Source organism: Muscardinus avellanarius (genome assembly GCF_963383645.1).
Source record: "Muscardinus avellanarius genome assembly, chromosome: 2".
Lineage (NCBI taxonomy): Eukaryota > Metazoa > Chordata > Mammalia > Rodentia > Gliridae > Muscardinus > Muscardinus avellanarius.
The window spans coordinates 146,820,355-146,844,823 of NC_137787.1; the positions used below are offsets into that span (position 1 = coordinate 146,820,355).

At 38.5% G+C, this 24,469-nt stretch overlaps 1 protein-coding gene across 2 annotated transcripts in view; it reads left to right on the forward strand.

Moving 5' to 3' along the window:
• Nucleotides 1-9,625: 9,625 nt before the first annotated feature.
• CCDC122 (coiled-coil domain containing 122) overlaps nt 9,626-24,469 on the forward strand; it is a gene marked incomplete at both ends in the record, with an annotated part of 39,155 nt that continues 24,311 nt past the window's right edge. Inside the window, 2 exons of one of the 2 annotated variants that reach the window (XM_080690348.1) lie at nt 9,626-9,686; nt 10,164-10,273. In XM_080690348.1, coding sequence (XP_080546474.1) covers nt 9,626-9,686; nt 10,164-10,273 — 171 coding nt within the window. The remainder of the gene's footprint in view (nt 9,687-10,163; nt 10,274-24,469) is intronic. The other variant, XM_080690349.1, reaches the window with a different exon arrangement.

A 24,469-nucleotide genomic window follows, 5' to 3' on the forward strand; every position in this document is an offset into this window, starting at 1 on the left:
GCCAGCCGCGCTGGCATAAGAGACCCTGTTTCCAAAATAAAATAGGTCTGGGAGTGTAGCCTGGAGGTAGAAGGGCTTCGAGGAACCCCAGTACCACCAAAAAAAAAAAAAATAATAATAATGAGCAGCTGCTATATAGAAGGCCCATGCTAAGGTAAAAGGATAAAACAATACAAAGTAAAAGAAAGGATGCTTCCTGTAGAACTATCTAGAAAGGAAGAAGAGGCCTCCTTTAGCCTTAATGTGGCTCATATGTTATTTGCTAAAGAAACTTCCTGAATTAGAAAGAATCTCAAATATGTGTGAGTTTAGAAGAGCTCTTGGAGGTAGATACCTGTTTCCACTTGATATGGGACCAAAGAACACTAGCCAAGAATAGGAACCCACTCTCCACTATTCCTGAAAACTGTTTTTGTCAAATTTGTATTTTCATTGGAAATTTGTTAGAAAGTACTGTGGTTGGTAGGTGGTACACCTGATCAGAAAGTACATGGTTTTCCCCTAGGCTCATTTTATGTTAACTTCCATCAAGCAAAACAGATGTATTTTAGTTATAAAGCAATGGTCAAACATTTATCCTCAGTTTTGTAGACAATGGTGAGAATTCAGATTCTTTCATGCAATTTTAGTGGCAATACAAAACTAAAAAAAGAAAATATTTCAAAATAGTGACGTTGTTAAGAAAGAAAGAGTTTGTTACATTGTGTTTACATGCCATTTCACCATCTGGTGCTAGCCTCATCTCTTAACACACTCTCACCCCAGTCTTACTCATCCTTACTCCACTGGTTCTCCATCCTATCTGCACATCAGAACTACAAATGGATTTTTTTTTAAATGATAATGTACAGACCTCACCCCAGATATACATTGAAGCAGAGTTTCTGAGAGTCAGACCTGACATGTTTTGCTTTGTGTGTGTGTGTTAATCTCTATATGACTCAGATGCCTTACTATTAAAACACCCTATTCCCAAGCCATTCTTTGGGTAGGACACACAACTTCATCTTTACATTTGCTGTTTGTTCTACTTAGAACACCCTTCTTTTTGTATGCCTGTTTAAACTGCTTCTTATTGCTCAAGACTCTTCAAGCTCAAACATAACTTTCCTTGAATCTTCATCCCAGAAACAGGATAGTTTTCTAGCGTTTTGTTCATATATAAGGAACCCTCTTGTATGTGCAGACCCATATATAAGTGGTAAATTGAAAGTTAAACATTAAATTGCATAATTTACAAGGATAAATTTATGATGTTTAAATTATACTTAGGTAAAGCTTTTTTAAAGGGAAAGTCGGTTAAACCAGAAAATCATGAAAATGTATAACATAATATTTAAAGTTTTATTTTTATTTTATTTTAGTGGTACTGGAGTTGAAACCAGGGGCATTCTGTCTCAGAGCTATATACTCCCAGCCTGATTTTTTATTCTTTATTTTGAAACAGAGTCTCACTAAGTTGCTGAGGGCCTCACTTAAATAGCTGAGGCTGGCCTTGAACCTGCAACCCTCAGGTCTCAGCCGCCCCAGCTTAAACTTTTAATTTAAACCTGAAACAACCAAATGTTCATTTGTTAATCTATTGAGGAAGTCCAGGGCCTTATCTTTGTACATGGTTTCCTGATCAGAGTTCTGCATTGCATATTTGCATAAACCATATAGCTAAACCACCAGAAAAATTTCCTAAGACTTTGTTCCTTTAAGAGGAAAATATATAAAGGCACTTTTGAAGTAAGTTGAATGCAAACTTATTCTTGATAATCTTTTATAGTTATCTCATACATAAATATATTTTAAAGAAACATGATTTTATTGATTTATGTAATAATTAAGCTACAAAAGCTCTATATCAAGGGCAACTGGCATAAATAGGTTTGAACAAACACAAGTAACTCATGGTACAATTCAGTTGGTAGAGTAGAAATATGTAAACTCACTGGAGAGTATTCTAGCCATGAGTATTTGGCATGACATGAGTATTAGCTACTGATGATTTACAAAGGAAATAGGATTAACTGGTTAGAGGTCAAATGTAGATAGACTAAGAGAACATCTACTCTACAATTTTTTGTTGTTTTTGTTGTTGTTGTTGTACTGGGGTTCCTGGAAACCCTTCTATGTCCAGGCTACACTCCTAGACACACACACACACACACACACACACACACACACACACACACACATATATATATATATATATATATATATATATATATATATATTTTTTTTTTTTTAAAACAGGGTCTCTTAAGCCAGCAAGGCTGGCTTCAAACCTGCGAGATCCTCTTGTCTTAGCCTCCCAAGCACGGGGATTACAAACATGTGCCACCATGCCTGGCTACTCTACCATTTTTAAAACTTTCTTTCTTTCTTTCTTTCTTTCTTTCTTTCTTTCTTTCTTTCTTTCTTTCTTTCTTTCTTTCTTTCTTGTGGTACTGGGGATTGAACTCAAAGGCATTCTACCTTTGAGCTATACCCCAAGTCCAATTTTTCATTCTTTATTTTCAAACAGGGTTTCATTACGTTGCAAAAGGCCTCATTAAGTATCCTCCTGTCTCAGCCTCCCAGGTACTGGGATTACAAGCATGTGCCACCATGCCTGGCATACTTCACCATTTTAATTATTATTTGACTTTATATCCTTCTTTCTTATAGAGACTCAGAGTTTAGAGCATTTATTTTGAGGGCAGAGATAGAGCCTTTTGAGGGGAATCATTGGGGAAATCCCTAGATATTCTTAACACTAACCCTCTTAACTAATTTTACTTTTGAGAATAAGTGAAATTTAAAAAATTTAAAATATTTAAAAAATTTAAAATAAGTGAAATTTAAAAAATTTAAAAACTGTTAACTGTGATTTTTAGCCATTTACACTAAGATTTACTGAAAGGATTGTGTAATAGATGCAAATTTCCTTATTGAAAGCTTACTGGGGACTGCCATAAATTACCACAAACAAGTTGCTTTAAAATAACAAAAACTGTCAAAGTTGTGGAGGCCATGTTATGAAATTTAGGTGTTGACAGGACTTTGCACCCTTTAAAAGTTTTCTTGTCTTTTCCAGCTTCTTGTGGCTCCAGGCATGTGGAGGCCAAGGGCTGCATGTTTGGGGAGGCTATGCTTTCGTCTTCACATGGTTTTTCCTGTGTGTCTGAGTCCCAAATTTCTCTCTTCTTTTCTCTTGTAAGGATGTCTGTGTGAAAATAAATGACCAACTAAATGCTATTTATTCAGAGCTTTCAAAGGGCTCTGCCTCTGTCATTTATGTTTTGGCAGACTCAGATACAGGCAGGGAAGCATGACTTAATTGGAGGTGTTGACATAGGAAAGCTGTGGGCAAACTAATTAGAAGTGAGGCATTCTATGTTACTAATTGAGGATACATATTTTGTGTTCTTTTGTTGATCCCAAGTTGGAAGTAGGGATAACAATCAAGGGAAATATCGGTTATTAATCAGGTACTGGCTATTTGGGGCAAATTGTTATGATTTGGCTTCCTAAGTGCTTACTAGAGAGAGTGATCTAACTTTAAGTCTGATTTATAGACAACAGGCTGGCTTCCTGGACTGTTTACTGTAAATAATGGATTGACTCCTGCAGGTTGTACGTCAAAATTAATTCCTTACATATGTTTTGGCCATTGTCTGTTTGTATAATTAGTTTTTTACTTGTTACTAAATCCAAGATGATCTCAGCTGGAGATTCTTAACTATATCTGCAAAAAATCCTCTTTCCCAAATAGGGCCATTTTTAAGGGCTCTGGGGGTTAAGACATGGACCTATCTTTTGGGAGCCATCATTTAACCCACAACAAAGCTCTTCTTGATTTATAAGTCATATTTACTTGTTTAGAGAGGAAAAGAAAATGCCTTTGTTCCTCAGTGTCTTAAAAAAGACAAGTAGGTAGGTTATTCCTGGGTTTCACCAAAGGACTATAATTTCTTTCCCAAAAGTAGGAAGCTTTTTGAAATGGTGGCCTGGACATTCTTTAAAACTTGAATTTAAGCTTCAGACCAACTTCTCTATGTCTGCACTCTAAAATGAGATGTCTTGTTAGTATATTTTCAATACATGCCATTCAGAGAAATCACACCTTTGGAAGATATATCAAAGCAATGTGGATGATACATGAATGTTGTGTATGTTATCTTGAGTAGGAAATTAAAGAATAGTTTAAACCTCTGGTTTTTATTTTCAGTATTCTGAAACTTTAATTACTTGACCAGAGAAGGGAGCAATCTTAGTTTCAGTAGATTGTAAGATACTGCAATATAATATATAGGGAAAATAAATTTTTTAATGCTTGTATTGATTAATTCCTTTTGGATGACTGATGATCTAACTAACTTCTCTTTAAAAATGTGATGGAAAGACTCAGTTTTATCTCTGAAGTTGGCTTGCCATTGATTTCTGCAATTCTAATAAATTATCAGTAGATGGCAGCAGATTGTTTTAATTTTATTTTTTCTATTCCATTCTAGAGATCCAGAAAACAAATGAATGCTTTCCCAATATTATAGCAGATTCCCTCTATGAATAGTTGGTTTTTAATAAATGTCATGTAAGAGTTCTTCAACATATGTTGCTTCAGAAATAGAGACCAAGAAGTACCAGTTACTTTAGTTTTTATTGCATAAATCTAATTTTCTTTATTCTTTAGTTTATTTCATCAAATATTTTAGGGAATGCAAAAGTAAGTAAGACACTCTATTTGCCTTGTTAGAGCTTATAGTCTAATGGGAAATATAGTATAAAATAATGAAAATAATAAAAATTAAATTTTAAGTACTCACTGTGGTAGGAGTTTGCTGAGTGTTTATGTGCATAAATAATGTTATGTGCATTATTTAATTTCCTGCATAGTCTTTATAGTAATGCTAATGAGACAATACTATTATTCCCATTTTACAGATACAAAAATCAGAGGCTTAGGTTAGAAATTATTTGCCTAATAAGCTAGTAAATGGCACAACCTGGATTCAAAACTATCTCTATCTTACTCTAGGACCAATAGGTTCATGTTATCCATCATAGTATATAAGATATAGGGAAACAATTATATTAAAACAAGAGAAATATCTGTCATCTGCCCAGAAAGATCAAGAAAAACTTCTTTAAACTATCTAAAGTGGACTTTGAAGATTGACTCTGATCAGAACAGTGTTTTAAGAACATTATTCTGTCAGAACAGAGTGAATTGGAATAGTGATAGGCTACAGTGAAGACACCTTTTATATGTCAGGTACTTCAAGGCCTCTATCTTTGTGAAACTTACGTTAGTTAAAGAATGTGGAAAAAAACTGAGCATAAAAGATATCAGTGGTGATGGATGGTATTAAGCAAAGCAAGGAAACAGAAGATGAAACAGCAGGGTATGGTTTTAGATGGAGTTGTCAGCCAAGGCTTTTCTGCTAAGGTAGTATTTGGAGATGGGTAAATAATTATTGCATTATATTTAATTTAAAGGTAGAACTAATTAATGCAAAAAATCACATGTAGCATGCACAGCAAAGAAAAGAATCAATATTCTAACTTGTCCCTTCTATAGAACAATTGGGGCAACAGATTTGAGAAGCCTTCTTATGGGGTATCTTCAAAGATTTCCTAAATAACCTATGAAATGCTATTAATAAGCTCTTTTTCATGATTTTTTTGGACATGTCTAGTTGAACTGCACTAGACTCTACACTTTTTAAGAGACCTCCTTGCTAATAAATGTGGAGATTTGGGCCCAAACAAGAACAATGAACTTGTTATTTCTGAGATGGATAAAACTTATAAAGGAACAGTTTTAGTGGTAATGGTGGTGGAGTGAACAGAGAAACCCAGGGTTCAGTTTGGAACATGTTAAGGTTAAGTGCCTGTTAAAAATCCAAGTAGATGCCGGGCATGGTGGCACACACTTGTAATTCCTGTGCTTGGGAGCCTGAGACAGGAGGATCGCACAGGTTCGAAGCCAGCCTCAGCTACTTAGTGAGGCTCTGTTTCCAAATAAAATATAAAATATGTCTGGGAGTATAGCCCGGAGGTAGAAAGCCTCTGGGTTCCACCCCCAGTACCACACATACAAAAAATATATATATATATCCAAGTAGAGATATAAAGTAGGCAGTTTGACCTGCGTCTATAGTTCAATAGAGATATTTAGGCTACAGATAAAAATTTGAGCATCTTCAAGTCCATAAGTGGGTTTTAAATCTACAGAACTGTATGACTTGTAGAATAAGTATGAGAAAAGTAGATGAGGGCTAAACACTAGACACTTTAACATAAGTGAGAAAGCTTAGAAGGAACCAGCAAAAGAAACCAAGTTTAGTGTTTGAGAGAAAGTTCATGAACAAATGTGTCAAATGATGCCAATATGTCAAGACAAATGAAGACTGAACTTGTCCATTGAGTGTGTTAACAGAAAGGTAATAGATGCCAAGATAAGAGCTTTAAAGGTAGAGTGGCAAATGCTTGATTCTAGTGGGTTCAAAGAGAATGAAAAGAAAGGAAGTAGACAGCATGTTAACTATAACAGGGAGCAAAGAAATGGGTCAGTAATTAAAATAAGGGGTTATAGTATCAAAGTGAGGGTAGAGGTACTGCTGGTGATTTAGGATGAGTCATTCAGGATGATACAAATGACCAAATAAAGAGGGGAATTATGTTGAGGGACCATTCAAAAAAATAATTCCATTGAGTCGCTGAGGAGTGGGCCTTAGAATGGACACTATTCATTGTAAGTAAAGAATAGGCCAGAACAGAAATACTAGTAGATGGGTAATTTACTAACCTTTCTGATATTTCCCACTGTATCAGTTAAATAAGGAGGTAGGTTATCAAGTGAAAGAGGAAGGTATGTGAGAGATTTGAAGTCAAGGAGGAGAGACATAATTATCCATGAGACTTGGTGAATTCTACAGTCAAGGGCCCACCCAGTTCACATAAATTATCCTTTTTTGGGAGGGGGGTTCCTGGAAACCCTTCTACCTCCAGGTTACACTCCCAGACCTATTTTATATTTTTATTTGGAAACAGGGTCTCTTAAGCCAGCAAGGCTGGCTTTGAACCTTCATGATCCTTCTGTTTCCACCTCCCAAGCGCAGGGATTACTTACACGCATGTGCCACCACGCCCGGCGGCAATAAATTATCTTGAATTCAAAGTGATACCATAGCACATGTAAGGTCTTTTTAAGCATATTCAACTATTTTAGTGTAAGTGAAGCAACTGGTTGGATTTTTTCCAGAGAAGTAGGTCAGGGAAAGAGCTGTAAGGAAAGCAAAGGCGAATACAAAGGAATCTAAGCCAGATAAAGAGGTAAGAACATATGGCGGGGTGGGGGGGCTGAGGAATCATGTAAAGGTAGAAGAGTCAGTAGTTTTAAAGTGATTAAACAGACCTTCTAATCGAAGATGAAATGAGCTAGAAAATTAAAAGGTAGTTTGTACCCAAGATAATTTATGAAGTTTTATTATATTCTGTGGGTGGCTGGAGAGGATGAATGAGAGACATCAAAGAATTGGAAGGCCAGAGTATTAGAAGTGCCATTTGTGTGGATGTTGAAATTCTAAAGAAATAAGAGGAGTAATAGAAAAACATTAAGCCAAATGCTGTAATCTAGGAGTAAGGAGGGGAGACCTAAAGGTCAATTGATATAATAAAGAAAGGTAAAGCTTAAAAGAAACTAGATGATTTTTAAATAGAAGAAAAAGGTAATGGTTTTGCAATGGTAATGAGGAACAGGAAAAGTGCTTCACCCCCAGCATTAATGACTTGAGGATGAAGGGGCAGTATTTCTGGATTTAAGTTAAATCCAAGAGGTGAAGGGGAAGCTCACTGAAGAGGATGAAGATAGGGACTGGGGCAGCATGGGGGGCTACTGGGGATTAAACCTAGGGTTTACCTCTCAGCTACACCCCATCCCTTTCTTTTAAATTTTGAAAAGGTCTTAAAAAGCTGTTGCGGCTGGCCTTGAACCTGCAATTCTCTTGTACCAACCTCCCAAGTACTGGAATTACAGGTGTACACCACCATGCCCAGATGATAGGATTTTGCTGAAGATGGACCTTCAGTTTGAGAAACCACAAAGGAAGACAATAAAGGGGTTAAGGAGTGGGTAATACAGCATCAAATTAATGCATTTACCCAGCTAAATGTGTGTGTGTGTGTGTGTGTGTGTGTGTGTGTGTGTGTGTGGCTGTGTGTGTGTGTATGTTACTGGGGGTAGAACCCAGGGGCCTTTTCTACCTCTGGGCTGTACTCCTAGATCTATTTTATACTTTATTTGGAAACAAGGTCTCACCAAGTTGCTGAGCGCCTCACTAAGTAGCTAAGGCTGGCTTCAAACCTGTGCAATCCTCCTGTCCCAGCCTTCCAAGCGCTGGGATTACAAGCGTGCGCCACCACACACTTGTGAATGGGTCTTTATGATAAGAAATGATCCCTCAGGAATATAAAGTATGATGAAAATTACGACTAAAGTGATTTGGGTAGATTATGGAAATAATACTGATTTGTTGGAAAGAAACCAGATTCACTAGAAGGTAACTTACCTAGCAGAAAGTTATTAGGAACAGGAAGATCTCACTGGGTTCTGTCTCAAGTAATGCAAATTATGTTGAGGCCAGTGGAAGTCTGTAGGAACCTCAGCAGCTCTACCATTTCATTTTACTGAAATAATTCCCCAAAGAAGAAAAAAGGACTGTAGTAATGGGAACAGAAAGGAAGTAGTTAGGACCTGGGCTTGTAGCTTAGTGGTGGGGTGTGCCTAGATTCACTACCACCACCAACACACACACACACACACACACACACACACACACACACACACACGAAGAAAGAAGATGATTAAAGTGATATTTTAGCGATAGAAGAATTATGAAATCGTTCAATTCTGGCTTGATATTTAAAGAGATAATTCTTGCTTTAAACATTACAATTTTAGTAGTCTATCATAGTCTTAAAGTAAGAGCATCAACTTTGGACCCAAACACCTGAATTTAAATTACATCACAATAACTCTATCTGACTTTGTTTAAATTTCTTGATCTACTTGTGCCTCATTGTACTTTTCTATAAGGTGATAATTAAAACAATAATGTCTACCTCATAGAATCAAATGAGTTTATATTTGTAAATATAAAAATACCTCCTGGCACAGCATAAACACTATGTTTTAACTTTTTTTTAAAAAAAAACTACAACATTTATAACAATGTTCAGACTAAAGTAGGTACCATAGAAGCGCTTACTTCAGTAATAATAAAGTATATATATATATATATATATATATATATATATATAATATTCTTAATTATTACAACAGCTCTGAGGTTTTATAGATGAGGACACTGGCTCAAAGAAGAAATTTACTCATGTTCATAATAGCTGAAAAGCAAGAGAACCAGGATTCAAATACAGTTCAACTTTCCTTCCAAAATTTCTCACCTTAAGCATTGTATTTTAATTATTGATACTAATACTATAATGTCATTGCCATCCTGTGATGTATTTGACAATTTAACTTTCAGGATCACAGATATACAACAAGAAAAAAAGGAAGAGTGAAAGATTATCAATACAGATAGGAGTAAGAAGGTGAACCAAAAAGGGGAAAAGAGATTATAGACACAGGAGAATGTCGGGCAACAAAGAAAAGAAGAGTGAAGGAGTTCTTAAAGAAGGTAATGAATCAATATTAAGAAATAAATAATTAAACAACAACAGCAAAAAGGTAATATGAAAGGATAATTTTGTTAAAATAAATAGCAATTTAGAATAGAAGGAAACAGTTATATTTCACCAGATAGAAACATATTCAATATCTAGAAAAGGAATAACAACTTGAATATACTGGCCTATAATAAAAACACATCAGCTATAATTGCTCTTGAGTTGTGATAATACTCCAATTACAGCAAGTACAGTGGTCTGGATGAAAAAAAATACGCCAGTCAGGATATGTGTACTGTTTCATAATGGAGCAGATATTACAGTATGCAACTTTGGGTTACCTATTATAGTTGCCTTTAATTTTGGTTTTGTTTACTCAGGAAGAGAAGATTACCAATATTTAAATTTTTAATGAAAAATATCTATTTTTATGATTTTGAGTAAAGAACTTTCTTAAAATATTTTCATTTAATTCATATTATGTACTTTATTCTTTTGTCTAGCTAAACAAGACATGTTGTCATTAACTGATGCAGTAGAGCAAGTTGCAAAGCAACAACAATCACAAATATCAGAAATAGAAAAAAGCAAAAAATTCCTGTTCCATTTACAGGTACTTGCTTCATATAATCTTTTAAATGTCTTTACTTTCTTTGAAACTTTATAAGTTATTAATATTACTTAAGTTGGGGGAATACTTTTAAATTCCTACTTATTATCTCTGTTTTTCTGTTCTCACTAAGTAAAGGCCATGTATTAGGATTCCAGGTTTAAGGAACATTCTACACCCCCAATACAATATGTAGACTAAAAAATGTCATTGAAACTAGTATAAGTATATAAATCTATCATGTCTCATAAAATCTTTTTTGTTTTTGTGGTTATCGGGATTAAATCCAGAGTGTTCTATTATGGTGAGGCTACACCCCAGCCCTGTTTTTTATTTTTATTTTGAAACAGAATCTCATGAAGTTGCTGAGGCTGACCTTGAATCCACTATCTTCTTGTCTCAGCTTCCTAAGTATTAGGATTACAGGCATGTGCTACCAGGCCCAGCCCTAGGATCATTTTAAATCACTTCTAATTGATTTTACCCCTAAAATTCTGAATTCAGTGAAGGTTACAATGCAAGCAAATGTATTTTTAAACCTGTGGCTTGTGAAATACTAGTTGTGAGTAAACATTTCAGGTAGCCTCCCTGTGTTCCTTGCTTTTCATAATATATGCATAATGCCACCATAGGGAAGATGGAGCCATTCTTGGTCTTTGCGTGCAACATTACTAGATATAATACTCTGTGAATATGACTAAATAAATGAAAACAAAAACAGTATACACACTAGTACCTTTGCTGTGCATTATAAAAGTTGTTATATTAAAGAAATTAAAACAATAGCCTTTGGAGCTGAACTGCCGTGTTTGAAAGGGCCGATTGCTATTTTTAGCTCTGTAATTAATTGCCGCAAACCGCTCAGTCGAAATTACCGTGATTCCACTCACGATCGAACAATCTCAGAAAAGATGGGCGAAGAATTAGGGTGCCGTCCTGCAGCCGCTTGTCTGCAGCGATTCTTTCCCTTCTAGGAAATAAATTTCTTTAAGTTCCTATTTACGGCGCTTCTGGAAAGAATCTGACATGGACAAGAGCTTCTTGAGCTATTGACACTTTATTACAAGAACCCAGAAAAATTTATACCCTTCACCAGTGGGGTTAATAGTAAAAAAAAGAAAGGAGTGTAATCACCATAAATCAATAATCAAGGTAAAAAAACAAGTTAGTCTGGCATTCAAGAGATTAGCTCAGAATCTTCTCCGGATCCCGCAGCAGATCCAGCTGTCCTTGCAAAGGGCAAATTTCAGAAGAAACGGCATGCCCAGGGCTTGGAGGCCTCTCATGGAATCTTCTTTAACTTTTTTGGAACTTTCCATCTTTAGGGCTTAGTCCATATGGCAGGCATGGGGGGATGTGGCGATCCAGGTGGATGTGATGGAGTTCTCCCAGGTGTGTCCGCCTTGCCTTCTAAATTCTGAAAGCTTAAGCAAACTCACAACACAGTTTGGCAGATAAACACCAAAATATACCATGAAGGTTTTAGATTTAGTTGTCAGATGTATTTCCTTAGCTGCTGAACACTTTTCCTCAAACGATAGGCTTATTAGAAACCTATTCCTCTTTTAAATAATCCATTTCCACATCACAATCCTTCTGCAACCTGCTTTTAATCTTTCTAATTCCTTTCTTTCCCATTTGGGACAACCTTATGATAAGCTCTTCTTCATACAAGAATCCTTTCTTATTCTCATCATATTTCCTTTCTTTTACACATTTATTATATCTATCCTTCTTTCAGACATATTCATTTCTTAGCCACGTGGCGCCTCTTTGTGGCACCTCTTTGTCTCGGGCAGTGCTCATATTGGGTGCAAAGGTTACAAATCTTCCTAGCCTTCAGTTCTATTGTATTGGGCAGTATTAGCTGCTAATAAAGTTTATCTTCTCCGTATCTAGGCAGGATCACAAGGATGAACAGTTACTGGTTGCCTCCCCTTTAGGGCTAATGGTTTTAGTTAAATTAATGCTTTTACTGTGTGTTAATGAAAGTCAGAGATAGAGGGGAAATCTACGTTTTGTAATTGCTGTTATGGGAATGCTGCCACTGCATCTGAATTCTAACTAGATTTTATTACCACTTGAACAAAGCTGAAGACATTTAGAGGCTTAGACAAATTACCAGAAAGTTTATTGTCCACGGACTCAGTTTCTCTCACAGTCCTGATCTTACACCACCGGAGCAATTCGTGTGGAGAGTTAAAAGAATCATTACCAAAAGAATAATAGTTATGAAAGAATATCTAAAAGTGGGGAGTACTTTGGCCAGAGACAACACCCTCTCTCGGGGCTATATGCCAATTTAGCTACGTGGGAGATTGTCGCGCACGCAGATGCTGAGAGGAAGTAGGTGGTCTCGGCAATTAATTATATACCTTTGTTTCCTCATTTGTAAAATGGAAATAGTAATAGGACATGCCTCTAAGGGATTTATGAGGAATAAATGAGTTAACTCGTGAATATAAGAAAGGTATCCAACCTAATGGATAGTATATAAGGCCTGATTTTTTTTATATTTTTATTGGTGCATTGTAATCATACATCACATTGGAGTACATGACTTGAGAGAATATACAAGCACACATCATCCAATTAGCCCTCATTCAATCCCCATCCCATTCCCTCCCCTTCCCTCAATCCCATGCTTGAATGGTGATTATCTTTGATACATTTATTTACATACCTCCTGAGTTTTAAAGAGGTTCCATCCTCCCCCATCCCATCCTCTCTGATTGGTCACCTTAATTGCTTCGCTATAGGGCCCTTTCTATAACTCAACCTCCTCCTGTTACCCTATTCCTCCTAGTTTTTGCTAATTAGGGGAAGCATCTGGTTTTTATTTTCTGTTATATTTCTCTGTGCATGCTGCATTTCAAGTTCTGATCCCACTCTTGACGGCCCCAGTAGTGGCCTGGCCACCCAGAAGACTCTGATCCCGACCTCGCTGGCTCCAGCACCAGCCTTGCCTTATGGGAGGCTCCGATTCTGGCCTCGCTGGCCCCTGCACCAGCCTAACCCCTCGGCTGGGTCCGATCCTGGCCTCAGGGGCCCCTGCACCGGCCTTGCCTCAAGGCAGGCTCCAATCCCAGCCTCGCTGACCCTGGCACCAGCCTAACCCCTCAGCAGGCTCCTATCCAGGCCTCGGAGGCCCCAGCACCGACCTTGCCTCATGGCAGGCTCTGATCCCAGCCTCGCTGGCCCTGGCACCGGCCTTACCCCTCGGCGGGCTCCAATCCAGGCCTCAGAGGCCCCAGCACCGGCCTTGCCTCATGGCAGGCAACAATCCCAGCCTTGCTGGCTCCGGTACCAGCCTAACCCCTCAGCAGGCTCCAATCCCAGCCTCAGAGGCCTCAGTAGCAGCCTTGCCTCATGGCAGGCTCCGATGCTGGCCTCACTGGCCCCAGCACCGGCCTAACCCCTCAGCAGGCTCCGATCCTGGCCTCGGAGGCCCAGCACTGGCCTTACCTCATGGCAGGCTCCAATCCCAGCCTCGCTGGCCCCAGTACTGGCCTAACCCCTTGGCAGGCTCCGATCCTGGCCTCGGAGGCCCCAGCACCTGCCTTGCCTCACGGCAGGCAACAATCCTGGCCCTGCTGGCACCGGCACCGGCCTAACCCCTCGGCAGGCTCTGTTCCCAGCCTCAGAGGCCTCAGTAGCAGCCTAGCCTCACGGCAGGCTTCGATCCCAGCCTCACTGGCCCCAGCACTGGCCTAACCCCTCGGCAGGATCTGATCCCAGCCTCGGAGGCCCCAGCACCGACCTTGCCTCATGGCAGGCTCCAATCCCAGCCTTGCTGTCCCTAGCACCGGCATAACCCCTCGGTAGGCTCCTATTCTGGTCTTGGAGGCCTCAGCACCGGCCCTGCCTCACAGCAGGCTCCAATCCCAGCTTTGCTGTCCCCGTCACCAACCTCACCCCTCGGCAGACTCCGATCCGAGCACCCTCTTCACCCAGCAGGTTGTCCCACGTTTCCGAGAGTGCATAGTGGTAGCATTATGCCTCTGGGGTTGTTTATTCAAAAGTTCCAGGTGTAATGCATCAGATCTCTGCCTCCCCTGAGTGCTGGCTGCTGCCATTGCCACTGCCTCCACCATTTCAAATCTTTCCCAAGCTCTTTTTCCACTCTGCAAATTGTTCAGTGTTCCTAAGCATGCGTGATGGTAGCATTCGACGTTTGGGGTAATTTCTCCAGAAGATAAGGTTGGTAGGATTAGATTTCTGCCTCTCTAGAATACAAGTCTCCACCACCATCGCAGCGACCGCTTCCAACACCGCCTTCCTCCTAGGTCTCCGCTAAACTCTTTCCTTACAGGAGATGTCCAGGAGTCTTAAGGATGTAGAGAAGAAACAGTCCTCTTTCGCAGGGAATTTTTCCAAAAGTTCCAGTTTAGTTAGATAAGTTTTGTCTGCATCTCCAGTATCCTGGCAGCCACTGCGGCCCTCTTGACCCCTCTCTGATATTTTTCTTTTCTTTCTCTTTTTCTTTTCCTTTTTTAAATAAGAGAAGACAGTATGTGTGGTTTGAGGAGGTTGTGGGATCAGGAACTCGGTAGCACTGCTGCCCAGGCCCCAGGTGCCCAGGTGCTTCCGGGGATCCAGAGTGCCCTGCGAGACTCCCGCCCGGGGCCCAGGGCCTTGCAACCCGGGCTCAGGTTTTTCCGGGTCCAGCATGCCCCACACGACCTCCTCTCAGGGCCCTGCGGCCCGGGCCCCAGTTCTTCCAGGGGTCCTGTGTGCCCCGCAGGTGGGTACTGGGAGTGGAACCCAGAGGCTTTCTGCCTCTGGGCTATACTCCCAGACCTATTTTGTATTTTATTTGGAAACAGGGTCTCACTAAGTTTCTGAGAGCCTCACTAAGTAGCTGAGGTGGTTTCGAACCTATGCGATCTTCCTGTCTCAGCCTCCTAAGCACGGGGATTACAAGCGTGTGCCACCACGCCAGGCAATAAATTAAATTTCTTAGTCTTCAAAGGGCATCATAGACATTTCATTTATTGAGGGTCTTTCTTTCTTTCTCTCTTTCTTTTTCTTTTTGAACTTTCTGTACTGGGGGTTGAACCCAGGGGAATTCTACCTCCAACTATACCTCCAGTCCTATTTTTTATTTATTTTGAAACAGGGTATTACCAAGCTGCGGAGGGCCTCACTCAGTAGCTGAGGCTGGCCTTGAACCTGTGATCCTTCTGTCTCATCCTCCCAAGTACGGGGATTATAAACATGTACCACCATGCCTGCTTGAGGGCTTACTTTCTATTAAGCATTTTTGCTAAGCATTGTCCTTACTCTTATACTGTTACATCTATTAGGAAGGGAGACAAAGATATAAACAAATAATTACATTCAGAGTAGTAGAGTCAACAAAAGAGGCATGAACCCAATAAATATAACACCAAAGAAGGAGTGATCATAAAAGTGAGAGTTCAAAGTTGAAGTTTAAAGGACAGCTGGAGTTCACCAAATTGAATATCTGGGACAGGTTTAAGAATTAAGGGGTGAGGCCGAATGTGGTGGCGCACACTTCTAATCCCCATGCTTGGGAGGCAGAGACAGGAGGATCACGCAGGTTCGAAGCCAGCCATGCTGGCTTAAGAGACCCTGTTTCCAAATAAAAGTATATATATAAAAAAAAATAGGCCTGGGAGTGTAACCCGGAGGTAGAAGGGCTTCAAGCAACCCCAGTGCCACCAAAAAAAAAAAAAAAAAAGAATTAAGGGCTGAGGAGCCGGGTGTAGTGGCACACAATTGTAATCCCCACACTTGGGAGCCTGAGACAGGAGGATTGCACAGCCTTAGCTACTTAGTGAGGCTCTCAACAATTTAGTGAGACCCTGTTTCCAAATAAAATATAAAATAGGTCTGGGAGTATAGCCTGGAGGTAGAAAGCCTCTGGGTTCTACCCCCGGTACCACAAAAAAAAAAAAAAAAAAAAAAAAAGAATTAAGGAGTGAGGATGATGATATTTCAGATAAACAAAAATCTGAGGGAAGATGGTGACAGAGAAAAGCAGGGCTTATGAGCCCCACTAACAACCAATCTCTATTACTGCAAAATCAGCACCTTTCATAGTCAGAAAACACCATCAGCAGAGAAACAAAAAAAAAATGTAATTACAAGGGAGAGAGAAAAAGAGGGCTGGAAAAACGAGACACCAGAAAGAAACCAGACTACAGTGCTGCGGCCGGAGCCGCAGCACAGAGCGGCAGGTGCCATCTTCCCTTGCAGCACCAGGCCCCAGAGAGGAGGGGGACTCAGAACGGAGCTCAGAGCCACAGAGGAGATACGCCGGCCTCACACCCGAGGACGCGGCAGCAGTGCCTTACTGCTGGCCGCAGTGGCGAGTTCACCGGATGGCTACAGACCAACACACTCAAAATCCCACCAGGCTCCAGAGAGGAGCGGCGGACAGCGAGCCGAGGTGAGCCGTTGCGGAACAGCCGGGCAGAATTCAGCAGATTTTTCAGTGTCGGGAGCATCTAAAGCTCCCAGTGGCTGGGCTCAGCACACCCTGCAGGGACTCAGAGCAGAGCTCAAAACCAGAGAAGAAATACGCCAGCCTCACGGCCAAGGGCATGGCAGCAGCGCCATATTGCCACTGGCAGCAATAGCAGCGAATTCACCGAGTCCACTACAGCTCCATCGGTGTACTCAACAACAGTCTGAGACTCTGCGATACAACCTAGTAAAGGAGTAGTGAGGACTGAGATACCACAGACTCGAGATCCAGAGCATCTTAAGTGAAGTCTTAGTGACCCAAGGGAAGAACCCAGAGAAGGTACAAACTTCTGAAACCATGGGAAAGAGAAATAACAATGGAGCAATGAATGCCCACAACCCCACAACATCAGAACCCGATAAAACAGAAATTCAGAGATTTCTAGAAGATCAAATCAGGAAAATAACTATAGAAATAATAGAGCTGTTTCGAAAGAATTCAGAGAGAGCCAAAAAGAGATAAAGGATGCAATTAATGAAGTGAAGGCCTCAATACAAAGTACAAACAACCAATTAGACCACATGGAGAATAGAATCTCGCTTTTAGAAGATGATCAATCCAAAAATGAACGCATAGTTTCTAATTTAGAAAAAAAAATCCGACAGCAGGAATCTGACATTGAAGAAATATGGGCCCATTTTAAGAGAGCTAACCTAAGAATAATTGGAATAGAGGAGGGAAAAGAAGGTGAAACCAAAGGGATCAACAATCTCTTCAAGGAAGTAATAGCAGAAAATTTTCCAAACATAGAGCAAGAGGTTGATACACAGGTTCAGGAAACTTATAGAACCCCCTTTAGACAGGATCAGAGAAGAGGATCCCCACGCCACATAATTGTCAAAATGACCAATGTGGAAGCCAAGCAGAGAATCTTAAAGGCAACAAAAACAAAGGGCCAAGTGACATTCAGAGGAAAACCAATTAGAATCACTCCAGACTTCCCAAACCAAGTCATGAGAGCCAGAAGGGCTTGCAGTAACATATTCCAAACTCTGAAAGAAAACTACTTCCAGCCAAAAACTTCCTACCCAGCAAAACTTTCTATCAAATTAGATGGGGAAATAAGAAGCTTCCATGACAAACAGAAACTGAAGGAATTTATGTGTTCAAAACCAGCGCTAGAGAAAATACTCAAAGAGATTAACTACAAAGAAGAATTAGGTAACACACACCGGAACCAGAGAAACAAGATTTTCCATCCAACAGACAACTAAGATTGGTTATCTGTGGAGATTCATTATTTATGTTCGTCTTTTACATATCTCTAAATTGTATTGTTTGCTTTTATTGTTACTAATTTTTAGAATTTCCAGTTGGAATATTAATATACCTTCAGATATAGCATTTGGAAATATTTTATCCCATTCTATCAGTAACTTTTAACTCTGTTTACATTGTCTTTGGATATACAATATTTTTTTATTTTTTAGGGAGTTTATTTACCCTTCTGTTGCCTGTGCCATTGAAATCATATCCAAGAAATCACTTCCAATTTCAATGTTGTGAGGTTTAATGACCCAGATTTTCTTCTAAAGGATTATAGTCTTAAGATTTATATTTAGGTCTTTTATCTATTTCGAGTTAATATTTGTATCTGGTGTTAGGTAAGGGTCCAATGTTATTCTTTTTCATGTAATTATTATTTTTCAACAATATTTAGTTAAAAGATTATTATTTCCTCCACCAATTGTTCGTGGAAACCTTGTCAAAAATAACTTGTCAATATATGGAAGAATTTATCTCTAGGCTTTTATTTAACTTCAACAGTTTATATATCTGCCTTTATAACAGTACTACACTGTTTCAATTATTGTAGCTCTATATGGTTTGAAATCAGAAAATATACATCTTCTACCTTTGTTCTTTTTCGAGATCGTTTTGGGTATCTAGAGTTCATATTCCATATTAGGATAGATTTTTTTCTGAAAAATAAATAAATAAATGTATGATAGTTTCACCTAAAAAAAAAAAAAAGAAAAAAATATTCTCTGGTAAGAAAGAAACCAAAAAGAAATATTGAAATGTTATCTTTAAGTCATCAAAAGCTTGGTATCAGACAAATGAAATTGTTCTGTGAGATTATCATTGTAAATTTTGGATAAATTGCTATAATACTAGATGTCAACCACTAAGCCAAGCATGGGAAGGAGGGATGGGGAGGGAATGGGGTGGGGATCGGGTAGGGGCTAATTGGGTGATGTATGCATGTATGTCTACAAAAGTTTTTTTTTTTTATTCCATTATGATGTGTGAATACAGTGCACCAAAAAAAAAAAAAAGGTAAAAAAAAATCTGAGAAAGTTCACAGAGGCCTGAAGTAGCATTGGTACATTCATAGATTTCTAAGTAGTTCAGTCATGGTATAGCATATAATATGTTTTGAGAAATGGTGGGAGTTATATATCTAAATGAGAAATGTACACTTTATTCTAAAAGTGATGGTAAGCTTATATATAATTGGTTTTAAGCAAGGAGCAAATGAAAAAATTATGGTATAGAAAGAGAATTCTAAATACATAAAAAGCACTTGTTATGATCCAACATCCAATCATTATAAAAACTTTCAGCAAATTAAGAATCAAATGGAACTTCTTAATATAATAAAAGAGCATCTACATAAATTTACATAAATCCTACAGATATTCACATACTGAATTTGAAAGAGCAAATATTTCTCTCTTAAAATTAAGTGCAAGGCAAGGATATCTGCTCTCATTTCTATTCAAGATGGTACTGGCAGCTCAAGCCAATGGTGTCATGTAAGGATAAGAAGTAAAATCCATCCACCTAAAAAAGGAAGTAAACCTGCTTTTATTCACAATAGCATGATTGCCTCTAGAAAATTCAAAAGAATCTACAAAAAGCTAATAAAACTAATGAATGGTTTAAAAAGATTGTAGAATATAATGCTAACACAAAAATATATTTTATTTTATTTCTATATATATATTTGCCAGATACAATTAAACATTTTTAAATAACACCATTTACAGTAGTAGCAAAACTGTGCAGTACTTGATGGTAAAGTTTGACATAAGGAGCCACGTGGTGGTGTACTTCCATTATCCTAGTACTTGGGAGGGTGAGGCAGGAGGATTACATGTCCAAGACCAGCTTCAGCAACCTTGTGAGACCCTCCGCAACCTAGCAAGACCTTTTTCAAAATAAAATAGAGCTAGGGTATAGCTCAAAGGTAGAATACCTCTGAGTTCAATCTCTAGTATTACATACACACATGCACACACACACACAAACACACACAAATAATGTAGTGTTTATAAAACCCCTATGTTGAAAAATGCAAAATATTTATGGAAAAATTTAAAGAAGACCTAAATAAATTGAGACATATACAGGCCGGGCATGGTGGCGCACACTTGAATTCCCTGTGCTTGGGAGGCAGAGGCAGGAGGATTGTGCAGGTTCGAAGTCAGCCTCGCTGGTTTAAGAGACCCGGTTTCCAAATAAAAATATAAAAAGAAACAGGTCTGGGAGTGTAATCTGGAGGTAGAAGGGTTTCCAGGAACCCCAATACCACCAAAAAAAATTGAGACATGTACTATTTTATGAATCATAAAACTCAGTAATGTTAATGTTAGTTCTCCTAATTTTATCTATAGATCAAAAACAATCAAAATCAAACTACCAGAAGGTCTTAATTTTTTTTTGAGGCAAGAGTAATTGCTAAGATGAGTCTAAAAATTATATGGAAATACAAAGGGCTCAGAAAAGACAAAATTATTTTGAAGAACAATATTGGAAGTCTTATGCTACCTGGGATAGTTTCCTACACCCACAACTGATTTTCTGATTCTCCAAACATTAATTCACTTCTTATAGTATCTACATGGGGTTAGCATCAGACCTCGAAGTTAAAGGACTCAGCACCATGAAACTTTCTCCATTCTAGATGTCAATTTCAAATCCTCAGCCATTAATACTCTGACCAACTGACTATAAATCAGAGGTGTGTTATCTTTTAGTCACTGTGACAGAAAACTTAGAGGAGGAAAAGGATTATTTTGGCTCACGGTTTCAAACTTTCAGTTCATGGGTAGCTGGCTCCAAGGCAGGAACATTATGGGGTAAACATGGTGTCGGAATTCTGCTCAGCTCCTGGCATCCAGGAAGCAGGGCATGGAGGCACAAGATACAGTCCCCAAGGGCACACTACCAATGATGACCTTCCTTTAATTATGTCTTACCTAATTACAGTTGCCACTAGTCCCAGTAATCCAATTAGCTGTCAGTGATTAATCCACTGATAGGTCAGATCCCTCATGACCCAATCACTTTCCCCAAAGCCCCACCTCTTGAACTTGTTGCATTGGGGACCAAAAATTCAACACAGAAGACTGGTGGGGGCATTCCGAGTCTGAACCCTACAGGGTTTCCATGAATCCTCACCCAAGTTTTGATAATTTACTAGCATGACTCATAGAACTCAGAAAAACACTGTACTTACTATTTCTAGTTTATTATAAAGGATGCAATTTAGGAGCAGCCAAATGGAGAAGATGCAAGGGGCATGGCATGGAGGAAGGGGCAGGAATAGAGCTTTCATGTGGGGCACACCACTCTTCTAGAATCTAGATATGTTTACCAGCCTGGAAGTTCTTTAAACCTCATCATCTAATATTTTTATGGAGGTTACATAAAATAAACATGGTTATTCCCTGAATCTTTCTAGCCCCTTTCCTCTCCCTGAAGGTTTGGAAGTAGGGTTGAAAGTTCTGGACTTTAAAACAAGGCTTGATCTTTCTAACATCCAGCCACCATCCTGAAGCTGTCCAGGGCCCCACTCAAGAGTTACCTCATTAAAACAAAGGATGTTCCTGTCACTTTTTATCATTTAGTAAATCCTATAGGTTTTAGGAGTTCTGTACCAGAATATGGGCACAAAAGCCAAGTATGTTTCTATGATACCACACTATCTGCTTTAAATGTTTATTATAGATTACAGTAATTAAGACAGTATGATATGGCCTAAAGATAAGTTTAGATCTATGGGATAAAATAAATAGGAATATGCCGGGTGTGGTGGTGCAGGCTTGTAATCCCCGAGCTTGGGAGGCAGAGACAGGAGGATCGCGCTGGTTCAGAGCCAGCCTCGCTGGCTTAAGAGACCCTGTTTCCAAATAAATAAAAAAAAGGTCTGGGAGTGTAGCCTGGAGGGAGAAGGGCTTCCAGGAACCCCAGTACCGCCAAATAAATAAATAAATAAATAAATAAATAAATAAATAAATAAATAATAAATAAATAGGAATAGCCCCATACATAGAAATTGATTTTTTAATATACTAAGGCAACTCACTAGAGAAGAATATTTTCACGAAACAATTGTATATCCTCATGCTTAAAAAATAGAGAAGGAAAATAACAATAAATCTTCAAATATTACTACATACTATATGAAAATTAACTCAAAGTGAATCATAGGTTCAAAGGTAAAAGTTAAAACTATAAAAGAACAAAGGAGAAAAGCTTAATGATGTTTATTTTGGCATTGATACTTTTTATTAGGCACAAACATTTAAAAATGGATTTAATTAAAAATGTTTAAAGTTAGCCAGGCGTGGTGGTACATGTTTGTAATCCCAGAATTTAGGAGGCTGAAACCAGAGGATCATGGTTCGCGGACAGCCTCAGCTACTTGAGACAATTTGCAACTCAGTGAGACCCTGTTTTAAAAATTAAAAAGCCTTTCCGGGCATGGTGGAGCACGCTTGTAATCCCCGCACTTGGGAGGCTGAGACAGGAGGATCACGCTGGTTTGGAGCCAGCCTCGCTGGCTTAAGAGCTCCTGTTTCCAAATAAAATAAATAGGTCTGAGAGTGTAGCACGGAGGTAGAAGGGCTTCCAGGAACCCCAGTACCACCAAAAAAAAAAAAAAAAAAAAAAAAAAAAAAAAAAAAAATTAAAAAGCCTAAAAAAGTAGGGCTGAGGGTGTAGCTTGGAGGTACAGTGACTCTGGGTTCCATCCCTAGTACTGCAAAATAAATAAATAAATAAAAATGTTTAAAGTTGCTCTTCAGAATGCAGTTATAAAAGTGAAAGTAAGATAAGCACAGTGGCCAAAAAATAGTGGAAGGGGATAGGGAAGGGAGTGGGAAAGGGAAAGGAAGAACTGATGAATGAAACAGTTCAAATTATGCTGTGCTCATGTATGAAGGTATCACTACAAATCTGTTATGTAAGGGGGAGAGGTGATCTGAGGATAAACTCAGGAGGTATGCATGCTTGTTTCTATGGCTTTGAACCTAAGATGCATAATTAGAGTGTGCTAATAAAAATATTTTTTAAGTGAAAGTAAGGTATATTTTCTGAGATCCTTTGGATATTTGAGTTGTCACAATCTGGAGAAAATACTTGAGAAGACATTTGACAATGTATTCTTACATTATATACCTAACACATTAGAATGGCTAAAGCTTTAAAAGACTGACCATAACAAGTGCTGCAATGGATGTGGAAGGCCTGCAACTCTCATGGCATGTTAGATGGAATGTAAAATGATACAACTTAGAAAATGAATTTATGGTTTCTTAAAAAATTAAATCTATTTCTACAATATAACTCAGCCACTTAACATTGGTTAAGATGAATGAATAAACCAGATATAGTATATCCATACAATGAAGCAGTACTCACCAGTAAAAAGGAATAACTGTTGACATGAGTGAATCTCAAAATAATAATGTAAATAAAGGAAGTGAGACTAAAAATTATATACTATATGATTCTGCTTGTATAAAATTCTTGAAAACCAAACTAATCTTTAGTGGTGAAAAGGAAATCAACTCTTGCATAGGAATGGAAAAATGAAAGAGATTGCTCGTAAAGTACCAGAGGAACTTTTGTGAGTAATAGATATCTTTGTTAATTGTGGTAATGTTCTCATGAGAACATAAAAATGTCAAAATTCACCAAATTGCAGTTTAAATATATATAATTTATTTACATATATTTTGCCTCAATAAAACTACAAACTAGCCGGGCATGGTGGCGCACGCTTGTAATCCCCGTGCTTGGGAGGCAGAGACAGGAGGATCACGCAGGTTCGAAGCTAGCCGCGCGCGCTGGCTTAGGAGACCCTGTTTCCAAATAAAAATGTAAAAATAGGTCTGGGAGTGTAGCCCAGAGATAGAAGGGCTTCCAGGAACCCCAGTACCACCAAAAAAGAAAAAAACAAAAACAAAACAAAAAAAACTACAAACTAAAAGGAGAGAAAGAGGAAGGGGAGAGGGAGGAGAAAAAGAATAAAGAGGAGGTGGAGAAAGACAAAAAGAGGAAGAAGACATAATAGTAATAGAGTTTTATTATAATGGTGGAAATGGATTAAAGGAAAAGATACTAAAGCTAGTGAAGACAATTTAAGTTTATTATATTAGGAAGAAATGATAACCAAATTAGTGGAAATGTCATCTTTCTTGATAAACAGTTGAAAACCTGATGTACCTGGCAGAACACCTGTCCCTTTCCTGGCCGTTCCATGTGTACCATTTGCTCATTTATTTTTATTAAGTCCTTATTGACACCTACTTTGTGCCAGGTACTTTGTATTTAGTATTCTAAGTGTTTAGATACTAATACTAATACTAATACTAAAGTATTAGATACTAATACTTAGAAGTATTTAGATATTTAGATACTAAATACTTCTAAGTATTTAGAAGATGATTATGAAGAAGTCAGACAAGATCTCT